General features: G+C 40.6%; 1 protein-coding gene across 2 annotated transcripts in view; it reads right to left on the bottom strand.

Moving 5' to 3' along the window:
• Window positions 1-447: 447 nt before the first annotated feature.
• SLCO4C1 (solute carrier organic anion transporter family member 4C1) overlaps window positions 448-11,825 on the bottom strand; it is a 42,649-nt gene continuing 31,271 nt past the window's right edge. For both annotated transcript variants that reach the window (XM_080972656.1, XM_080972655.1), the window contains exons 11-13: window positions 7,716-7,780; window positions 5,757-5,894; window positions 448-3,923 (exon numbers count right to left, since the gene is read on the bottom strand). In XM_080972656.1, coding sequence (XP_080828782.1) covers window positions 3,799-3,923; window positions 5,757-5,894; window positions 7,716-7,780 — 328 coding nt within the window. In that variant the 3' untranslated portion in view covers window positions 448-3,798. The remainder of the gene's footprint in view (window positions 3,924-5,756; window positions 5,895-7,715; window positions 7,781-11,825) is intronic.

An 11,825-nucleotide genomic window follows, 5' to 3' on the forward strand; every position in this document is an offset into this window, starting at 1 on the left:
TTACTCTGATCTTTTAAAAACTAAGCAAAGCCTAAAAACCTTATTCAGCTTCCAAAAGAGGTGGTGTTACGAGAAACAACAGCACCATCTGTTGGCAGAATAATGCTAAAAAGTTTGGTCCTCTTTTCTCATGGCCCAATATGAGCCACTTCTTCACACAACGCATGCTTTTCATAGATGTAAGCAAAAAGATGTTATATGCACTCATAAAACTGTGGAAGTGGCACTAGTGTGGTTGTTCCAGCAATATGACTCAAAACAGGTAAGTGAACCTAGAAGCTGGGAAACAGCCCTGACAGCAGCTTTAAATTCTTCCTGATTACAGGTTTCGCATAAGTCTTGCCTTATATTTGGAAGGTAACATTTGGTTTAAAACTTTTAAGCTAATAAGCAAATGCAACAACATTATTAAATCATTCAGAAAGAAAGCAGAATCCACAACATTAATACATTTGAAATAAAACTTTATTTCAAGTCAAATATTTTAAAAATAATCTGTTTGAACAAAATAAAAATTGTAAGGCATTTACCTCTTGGTGTGATGCTCTAAAATAAATACTATTTCATTCAAAATATTATGTGAAACTGTTCAACACAACAGGAGTACAGTCTGTTCAGGATCTTTGCATAGAGTTGTGTGATATGCATATATGTACACACAAATACATTTATTGATACAACAAAATAGTGCAATTATCCGGCACTTAGTGGCACTATAAAAGAGCATTCTGTTAGCTTGCAAAGAGCAAAATCATAATGTCCACAGAGCCTGAGCATACCTAACTCTGTTAGATGGTTTCCATTGGAAAATACTATTTGACACTAAAAAAACCAAAAAACAAATCTTGATAAGTTCCTCGCACTGTAATTGAAAGAGGATTTATATACAATCCTGCACCCAAATAGTAGTATGTATAGAAAGGTATCTGAAAGAGAGCACAGTGATTTCTGCAGGAAAATTACACATAAATGGGTCCAGGACCATAGCCTACTCACCAAAATTTAGAGAAATGTGTTTGCCAATGTTATGTAAGTAGCTCTGTGCAAGCAACTTCATTTTGTCTAAATGCAATAAAGTACTCCCCACAATTCACAAGGGGGAGCTGCAAAAAGCAATCTGACAGAACCAGATTGCTATGGAGGAAAAGAAAAGAAAATCTTCCCATTGCCTTGATCACCCACATTTTGGATTGTGGCTGAACTCTTTAAGGCATTTGGTTTAAGAAAAGTTCTGGCAGTCAGAATAAGGCTAGCTTAAAATGCCAGAAAGTTAGTTGGTTCCCCCCAGCTATTTCTTTCGAAATGCATTTTAACGCTTCTAAAATGATCAGCCCTTTAACATAATAATCCAACATACATATAAAACCAAAGGTGTTTTCTAACCCTATGGATGTATTTGCATTATATAAGAAAGACACAAACAGTACGGTTGATAACTTTGTCCAGATCACTGCAAGAAGAGATTATGATTCACATTGCTTGTGAAACAAAATACTGAGACAAAACTTTTTAAAAATGTAGAACTGAAAAAGCCTGAAAAGCAGGAAGAGTAAAGTATATTACTTGCTTGTGCTGCAGAGATCCTAACTTGTGCAGGCTTCTTTTTTTTGGTGATCTGTTACAGAACCCTTTTACTGCCAATGATCCCAAGGACCACTTTTCTGATACCCTTATGAAAACAGACAAGTCATGTTGTGAATCACTGAAGCTGCACCATTCTCTCTGCTCCATACTTTCAAATGGCAATATTTTTATGACTGCTGGGGGCATAAGATGCTGTGAATGCATCCTAAATTACCCCTCCTCACCATTATTTTGGAATTAATGGAAAAACATGTGATAGAAAATAAGGTGGGAAATGATAACATCCCCTTGTATCCTAGCATTTATGAAGATGTTTAAGATTCAACACACTCCATTTTATGGCACTAATATTGAGAACGCATGAGAATGTTTAACTTGACGTTGGAATGACAAGAATCACAAATTAATTTTATGAATGTCTAAATATAGACATATTCTTTCTGCACTTCTCAGATACACTTCAGTGAAAGTTGTGTATCTGAGTGTTCAGACATACAAAAAAAAATAATTCATCTGCAATTGCCACTATTCATATATGAATGGTGACATACACCTAATGGCACTGTAAGGTACATAAAAATGTGTAAGGTTATTGGTTTAACTAGTTTTCAGGTTTAAATAGTAGATAAAATATATATGATTCTCCTGACTAAAATTAGTCTGTTTATAAACAGGAATAGGCCAAAGGTTCAAGTAGTTATATCAAATGGGTTTGGAGACATGGCAGCAACCATTTTTCTTGAACATAAAGAGCTTAAAATAACCTTCTTGAATTGAGGTGTTTTTTTTGAGTTAGTATTCCTATGGTTACACACACACACACACACACACACACACACACTCTTAAACAATGGTACTGGGTCCTGCATGTGAAAATCTTCCTAGCAATTTTCTTGAATTCTTTTGTTGAGCCACACAAAGACAAAATGCCTCTGTTGTATAACATTCTATATGCTTTCATATATATAAAAGCATATATATAATTTCATATATATATGAACAACAGAGGCATTTGCCAGAGCATTTTTTCTTTATTTGGCTCAACAAAAGAATTCAAGGAAATCGCTAGAAAGATTTTCACATCTTGTAATTGTTCCATTTCTGTCAAGTGAAAGCCTACAAGTCAAAGAAAGCCTACAAAACAGGCACTCGGTTTTGTCAACCTGGCAAGCTATGTAAACAATCCACAATTATCCTTTGAGAGACAGAGGTGCAAATAAATTTAAAACACTTTGCATCTATGGTCAACTAGCCAACAGTATTGTTGCACAGTGTGCCTGGTTTGTAGAAAACATTACAAGAGCTTTAAACAAGTAAACTTAGCTCTTAGGTGGCTAATTCTCTGTAGTGCATCACAGTTCACTGACAGGTCAGGTCAGACGCTCAGGAGTATAGGGGCAACTGCTGGGCTTGTGGAGATACCAACTGCATGAATAAGTGGGGTCTATGCATGTGGCTGTCATTATTTGCAAAACAACAGTAGTTACATGTATCCGCTATTTCATACAGAAAGTGCTTCTGTGGGGTTCAGCAGTGTCATAAATCTGCTGGTGGGACACAAGCTCCTAAAGCCAATTGCACATAGCTGCTGATGACTGGAAAGAAACAACATAAAATTTAAATATGCCTCTGATCTCTTTGACATAAGATTAAAACAAAGTGCTGTTTTATATTCTGCAACATTCTAGGAGATTGCATCCAGATTTGCCTTTTCTGTTTGCGGAAGAGATTCCAATCCAATGGTACCTCCCACTGGGGTTTATTTCTGGAGGCAATTTTTGACGGTTTCCTCTTTCCTCTGCAACCCCCAACCCCTCTTCCTCCCAGGCTGGTGCAAATTTGGGAGGTTGTCAGAGGAGGCTGAGGAAGGAATTGGGAAATCAGTACATATTTCCTCTTCTCCCCATCTTCTCACCTAGTGGAAGAATACTCTTGATGGAGTTGCATTTCTGGAAAGTCTGGATCCAACCTCATGGTATTTTTCCTGAATGAAACATTGTTTGAGGTGACTGAAATAAACCTGACAGGCTGTGTTTATTTATTTTTTATTTTTTTAAAAAAAACCAACTTGAAACAGTTGCTCAAGATGTGCTCCGGTGCTGGCATGATTCATATTTAGCAGAGCCAGCTGCTATGACACATTCTTAGAAAGCCATCGCTTCAGTCTTAGTTTTTGCGTGAGAGTTTCTATGAAAAATTTAGGGGTTTGCTGTGTTAAAGTTGTACAGAAGTCACTGCTTCTTCTTTCTTCTCTGAAGACTCCAGTTGCTCTGGTGGAGGGTTATATATGAAAACTGCTGTAACAGTAAAAATGATGGAGATGACTTTGGCAATGACGCCTGCGAAAGGGAAAGAAGGAAGATTTGCAGCATTTTAACAATTTCCCTTTTGCTAATTTACCAATTAGTGATAGCTTTCGGTTTATTGTGTTGTAGATTTATTTCACACCTCTTTGGAGATCTCAGCAACCTAACCTATATTGAAGCTTTGATATTCCACACATTGACTGATTGATTGATTGATTGATTGATTGATTGATAAGTTAAAAGGCAGCCAATTAAGATGCAGTCTACAATTGGCATTGGACCAGCTGAGGGAGCTATAGAAAGAAGAAGAGTTTGGATTTGATATCCCGCTTTATCACTACCCGAAGGAGTCTCAAAGCAGCTAACATTCTCCTTTCCCTTCATCCCCCACAACAAACACCCTGTGAGGTGAGTGAGGCTGAGAGACTTCAAAGAAGTGTGACTAGCCCAAGGTCACCCAGCAGCTGCATGTGGAGGAGCGGAGACTTGAATCCGGTTCACCAGATTAGGAGTCTACCGCTCTTAACCACTACACCACACTGGCTCTCAAGAAAGAGGCAGAAATAGCGCTCTGTGTAGAGGGAGGCCTGCCAGACTGCCATGTGGAAGACTGCAAGGCCAGTGGCACATCATATGCCCGCGCTGCCCAGGGCGGGCACATTCCTGAGGGGCGCAGGGGCGCATTCCCGAGGGGCATAGAGGGTGCCCTCCAAGGCGTGGGATAGCCAGATGCGCACCCACCAATCCCACTTCCTTCCTCTCTCCTTCCTGCTTGCCTGCCTCCTTCCCATCCTCTCCCCTGCCTGCCTGTCTCCTCCAGCCGGGAGCATGGGGCAACTGCACACCACCCACAACAGTGCACCACCTGCCCGTGACTCCTGGCTGGAGGAGAGGGTGGGAAAGAGGCAGGTGAGCTGGAAGGGGAGAGGAAGGAACCAGCAAAGCAGTGCAGCAGGTCCCCCTGCCCCTTCCTCCAATAGCTCACAGTAGGCATGGGAGTCCGAGTCGCGGGTGGGCGGAGTGCCGAATGTCACCCCTGCTTAGGAATGACACTCGGAGTGGTGTGCCCCCCCCCCGCACCCACCTTCCTCCGCCAATGTGCAAGGCTGAGGCTGTGTGACCATACCAACCAGGGCAGCTGACTGATTCCAACAGTGTGCCCACAAAGTGCGAGTCTCACCATTGGGTAGCCCCCCGCCCCCCCCTTGGTAAGCAGCAGTGACACCTCTGCTGGGAGGCTATTGCTGCAGCTTCACCCGAGGAGGTGAGTCTGTCCTGACAAGGGATAACTTCCAGTTTCCCCTTTCACGTCTGTTGTCAGCCATTTATGGTCTCACCACTGCATATTCGTATGAAACTGACATCTGTTCATGTCTGTCACAATAACTTCCAGCAAGCATCAGGGCACGTTAGGTCGCCCCTCGCGAGTGATAAAAATAAGAAACTGCTGATCCTCAGACCATGTACAGTGGTACCTTGGATTACATACGCTTCAGGTTACAGACACTTCAGGTTGCATACACTTCAGGTTACAGACTCCGATTACCCAGAAATAGTACCTCGGGTTAAGAACTTTGCTTCAGGATGAGAACAGAAATCGTGCTCCAGAAGCGTGGTGACAGTGGGAGGCCCCATTAGCTAAAGTGGTGCTTCAGGTTAAGAACAGTTTCAGGTTAAGAACGGACCTCTGGAATGAATTAAGTACGTAACCAGAGGTGCCACTGTATTCAGTTTGCTTAGCATACCAGACAAATGAGAAATAAAACAGTTAATTCTAACTACAAGGTGCCTCCCCCATCCTATATCTTCACTGGAATTGTTCAGACTCAGACTATTTGAAGCACAAGGCATTGGAGAGATACTTACTTATGCCCACTAGCATATAGGCCATTCTGTGGTTGTTATAGGTCCAACATGATCCTTTACGTCCACACTTATCTATATCCCATAGCGTACAGGTACTGTCTATTGAAACACCAAAGAGGATTGGTCCAGGTATGCTGCCTGTAGAAAATGGAATGGTGAAAAACAACAACTGAAAATGCAAACTCAGATGCCGAAACCATGCTGTAAAATAGAGGTGTTGTACCAATAGTGGACTTCTATAACTAATAAAGAAGGCTCTTCAAGCATTCCAAAATAAGATAAATATATTTTTGCCTTTAACAAAATGCATGATTGCAAGACTTAAAGACGTAGTTTATATGTCTAAAACTATTACTAATGGCAATAGCAATGTTTTGAATAAACCCTATGCTATCAATTGACTGTCAAAAAAAATTCATATTTTAAGATTCAGATTATGATCCAGATCCTCCTGTTCTCAGTTACCTCTGCAATGTGCTCTCTCAAACAAGAACATTTCTCCGTGCATTCATGCCTCCAGATCATGCCCTCTGAATGTACAGACTAGCCAGTGTCACCATATTGATGTTTTTCCTCAATCTTTAATAAGTTTTCGCTTGATAAATCATCAAAATGGAAATGAAACGTAGAGCCTGGCAAAGTTCTTAACACAAAACTATCAGACAAATTTGGAACTGTTGAAGCAAGGGAGGGCAAATCCCCCCACACACCAATTTTCAGTGATGGGAGACACTCTGAGGGACCCAATCCACTGGTCAGATTTGGCTGGTCAGATGGAAAGCCCTGGAAAAACCCAGAAAAAATGGGGGGGGCACTTTTCCCGCAGGATTGTTGTTGTTGTTGTTTTGCAAAGCTGTTTTCCCCCAGAAAAAAAAGGGTGGGAGTGTGTGGAATATTCAAACTATATCAAACTGTTTTTTCATTTTTTCCAGAAAAAAAAAGGCTTTGGAAATAAAATGGAGGAGGGGGAGTATGGGGAAAGCTGGGGGGGGGGGAGAGAGAATGGAAAAAACCTGGGTTTTTCCCCAAGTTTTCCAGGTTTTTTCCAGGCCTTCGCATCTCTATATGGGAGATAAGGATCTGTCCCACTAGTCTGTTCCATGTCTCCAACCCTGCTCCAGAGCTACAACAGAGTAACAAAGTGTGCTTCAGAGCAAAACTCCATGAGTTATTATAAGAAATCAGGGAAATATGGCAAGATTGTACTGCTTGGAGCACTATATGTGGCAGTTTATATAGATGAGTTATGGGATGTAGAAGAATATTGCTTATTTAGAAATCAACAATATTCCAGAAGCCTATTCATTTACAAGTTATTTATTACTAAGTTTTGCTCAAAAGAAACCATGGCTAGCAACATAGAATTTAATGAAATCTAAAAATATTCAATGAAATGAGCCTTTCATGTGTATTTTAAATAAAAAATAAACACAAACCAGCAGCAATAAATTATCAGTAGTATCTCCTCCAGAGTCAATATCAACTTAAGAAAGATATGTTTTAAACTTCAGCCTGAATAGAGCTAATGATAGTGTACATCAGCCATGATTGAGTCACCCGTTACCTACATTTGTACAGGTAACATCCTGATCCTTCCTTTTCCATAGATACCGTATTTTTTGCTCTATAAGACTCACTTTTTGCCTCCTAAAAGGTAAGGGGAAATGTGTGTGCGTCTTATGGAGCGAATGCAGGCTGCGCAGCTATCCCAGAAACCCGAACAGCAAGAGGGATTGCTGCTTTCACTGCACAGCGATCCCTCTTGCTGTTCTGGCTTCTGAGATTCAGAATATTTTTTTCTTGTTTTCCTCCTCCAAAAACTAGGTGCATCTTGTGGTCTGGTGCGTCTTATAGAGCGAAAAATACGGTAACTATGGAGCCTCAGGGCACTTGTGATTCTTAGAACTGTGACCATTGTTCCTAGTTCCTACTTAAGTATAGAGGTTTTAGAAAACATACCCAAAATTCGTAGAAAGAGCATGTGAACCCCCATAGCAAATGATCGGTGCCTTTCTGGTACACACCTGTAAACCAAAGTTTGATTTATTGTTTAATAGAGATTTATACCATCCTTCAGCAGAAAGTATGAGGGTGGTTAACAGTATAAAACATGCATAGCTATCTTAAAAAATACAAATGTTAAAACAGCAGTGAGGGAGAACACCAAAAGTGGTATGAAAACCTCATCCAATTTTAAAATACATTAAGATTTGAAGTTTAAGGAAATGGCAGCAATGTAACTTTCAAATCTACTGCTTCTTCTGTTCATCTATATTTTCAAATCATGCTTCCTGTTGGCTATTTGCAGTATGGTAGCGCTGCAGAGAGCTTGCTGGGGAGACCATGCATTAAAAAGGGACTCAAAAATAACTTAAACAAGGTTTTAATTACAAAAACAAAAACTCCTTTTACACTAAATACATTAACAAACAAACATGACCCAACCACCAACCCATCCCCCAGGGTAATGGGAGACCTAGTGCTGCTCCTTATATACTACACCCAATTACCAACACAGCTTAATCAATACAACTCAGCAGCACCTGCTATGTTTCACAGCTGTAAAGCTGGGTCTCGTTATCTTGCTCTGGCCCTTGCTCTGGCCCCTTAAAGACATACACATCAGGTAGAACAGTGATGAACCTTTACATTTAAATAAACCATTCAACACTTCCATGTGTTACTTCTCATTTAGAAGTATGAAAACAGTTTTTGTTTTCATTCTGTAATTTTGTAGATACAATGCCTACTTAAGAAAAATGCAGTCTTTACGAATAAACAAGAGACACAATAAAAAACATGAAAAACAAGAAAATCAAATTCAACAATATATCTGTAAATTGTTCCATGCTGGCATCTAGTTTTTAAGGAAAGGAAAGGCAAAATTATTATGTGATTCTACAACATCAAAGAACAGTTTTTGCATCGTATGAGAGTTCCAAAACACACATACAGCAAGGGATACTGTTATCCACAAAGAAGATGTTGTTATGCAATACATTGCCTACAAAATATCTTAACTGTTTTAGCTATCCAGGCTGCTGGTGTGAATTCTGGAATAGGCAAAAAAATAGACACCATAAGCTCCAACCAATACTGATTAGTGTCCGGCCTGATATCAGCACCCAGAATCATTGGACAGCTGCCAGGGCTCTGGAAAACCCACAGTGCCTACCACTGGTGCCTAACTTGGGTTCCTGTTAAATAAATGTCCTTTTCCCAGTGCTGGGCCATAGTGCAGGAAATTAAAATGTTAGCTTCCAGGAGAGACCAAATGTCTTCAAACTTGAGTCCTGTTGCTGCCCATGGATGAATAAATGAATAAACTGTGGGGGAGTCCTAGTTTAGGCAAGGATCCACCTATTTGCCAAGGGCCCCTCAAACCTGGAAAAAAGCCCTGCTTAAGTATACATTTTACATTTAGGTTACTATAGATTATTATTATTATTATTATTATTATTATTATTAGGAATAGTCAGCCTCTCCATCCCTCTATACATTCAAGCACAGATGGACAAATCAGTCAACTTTCTGTTATCTCAGATTCTAATTTTTCCTATCTTAAATTTAACAGCAATTTGCATTGGAAAACCCTTACAAAAATGTGTCAGCCTTTTAGTGCAAGTTTCTTTTAATATGTAATATACAGTTTTGAAAATATATGCATGTTTGCAAGCAATTTTCCTGAGTAAATGCATTTCACATGCTATGTCCACTAATATATGCATTTATATACGCCCTTCACCCTAATACAGCCGTACCTTGGTTCTCGGATATAATCTGTCCTGGGAGTCCATTCAACTTCTGAAAAAGTTCGAAAATCAAGGCACGACTTCCGATTGGTGGCAGGAGCTTCATCAATCGGAAGCCACAGCCACTCACTTCTGGGTTTGTGGCATTTGGGAGCCAAAACTTACCAAGGCATTCACAAACCAAGGTACGACTGTATGTGTATTTTTGGCTAGCTTGACTAGAGAACTGCATTGCAAAGTTTAGAAAATTGTGTATTTCAGGGGATGGCTGTATTTCAGTTCACACCTTGTTTCAGAAAGTATGGGTTTGGTAAGTTTGATTTTAAATGCAAACTGAATCAGATTTCTCCCCTATAAGATTCCCCCCACCCATATTCAGCTTGCTTGTGTTATTTAACTTACAGGCAACTTTCAACTTAAATAGGGGTTATGTCCCAGAGATAACGCCTAAAGCCAAAATCAAATATAATCAGAACCCATTAGGTTTAATGGCAGGTAGAATAGCAAAAGTCTTTTTTTTTCAGACACCCACTCCATTTCCACCCCATTTACCATATATATATATATATATATATATATATATATATATATCAATAGATTTTATTGCATTAGCCGTGTGGCCATAGCATGATATACATTGAAATAACAACATGAAATGGGGGTGGGGAGGTAAAGGTAGATATCTTCCTGGGCGAATACTTAAAGAAAGAGGGGGGGAAGGGGGGGTTACTAAAGCGACAGGGGATTTAAAACATTGAGCGACAGATAGTACAGAAACAAACAAAAAAAAAAAACTGCTGAAGCTGGAGGAGGACCGTTAAAGGGTCCTTCAGCTCCTCAGATTTATCCTAACTCCATTGTCCTTGTACAATAAGACTACTTGGAACTTCGTTCGATTGTGCGGCGTATCGACTGCAGCTGTGGTGTTAAGGAAGAAGTTAGTGCCGCTTTCCTCTTCATCACACTAAGCAGGAAGTTAGCTGTCATCTCGGTAATCCAACAATCAGAATCCTGCAAAAGGAAGGACACTATCCAAGGCTGGATTGGGAGATGAAGCTTATTCACGAGGGGAGTTAAAAACCGAGATCTTTCATCTGTCCAGTTAGGACAGAAGAGCATTACATGTTCCATAGTCTCCAGGGCCGTGTCGTTACAGGTGCATGTTCTATTTGCGATGGGAACTCTGGAATAACGACCCGACAGAACTGCTGTAGGAAAACAGTTGAGACGGGCACAGGTAAAGGCCCTTCGCTTAGCCTCCGAAGAAATTGTGAAGCAGTATAGAGGGATCCCTTCAGGGGGTGGAATAGCTAGGGCTAGGCCTGAACACGGCCCTCTTGCATAGGAAGCTGTGTTAGAGAAGTCAAGTTGCTGTAGTTTCTTTTTAATTGGAGGTAGGGCCGCCGGGCTGATACACTCTAAGTTAAGAACAGTTTTACAATTCAAATTGAGAAGAGAGCGGAATTTGAGGTTAATTGTAGTTTTCCAAGGGGAATTATGAATATCTCTTAGGATCAGATTGGAAAAACCACCTCTAATTCGAGCATCCGATGCTAATAGGTGGAAGCTGTAGGAAATGGCTCGACTCCATGCTCGTTTAACAATTGAGGGCTGGGCGAACTCGAGTCGTAGGGCTGCACCTGAGACACATCTCGGGACGCCGGAAAGAGATCTCAGAAACATATGAAGTGGGCGGTCCAAGTTACCTGATATTGCTGTAGTCCATACTTCGCATCCATATAATAATTTAGGGACAACTTTGGCATTAAATATTTGAATTGCTGCTGGAAGGTGTTTGCCGCCCTTCTGGTGGTAAAATCGGACAATGGCGTTAGAGGTCGTGGTTGCAGCAAGAAAGGCAGATTGTAGATGGGTGGTCCAGGAGAGATTATAAGTAAAAATTAAGCCTAGATATTTAAAGGCTTTTACCTTTTCTAAGTAGCCACCTGTGATCTTAAGCGGCTCCAACTTGAGTTTGCGGGAACGAGTGAAGTGGAGGACTTTCGATTTTTTATAATTAATATTAAGAGCTTCCGCCTTACAATAGGCGATAAATGCATTAACTGCATTTGCTAGGTCCGCAGCTGTTCTGGATAAGATGACGGCATCATCAGCATAGAAAAGGGAAGCAACGGGGTGGCCTGCTAAGTGAGGAGGATACTTAGATGCTAGCTTCAAAGTGGAAATTGCATCATGAAGATAGAGATTAAACAGTAGAGGGGCCAAGAGACAACCTTGTCGGACGCCCTTGGCCGTTGGAAATGGAGTAGTGAGGGAGCCGTTGGGACCACTTCGGACGCGAGCTGTGGTGTTTGAA

This window comes from Podarcis pityusensis, assembly GCF_964106645.2.
Source record: "Podarcis pityusensis genome assembly, chromosome: 11".
Taxonomy (NCBI): domain Eukaryota; kingdom Metazoa; phylum Chordata; class Lepidosauria; order Squamata; family Lacertidae; genus Podarcis; species Podarcis pityusensis.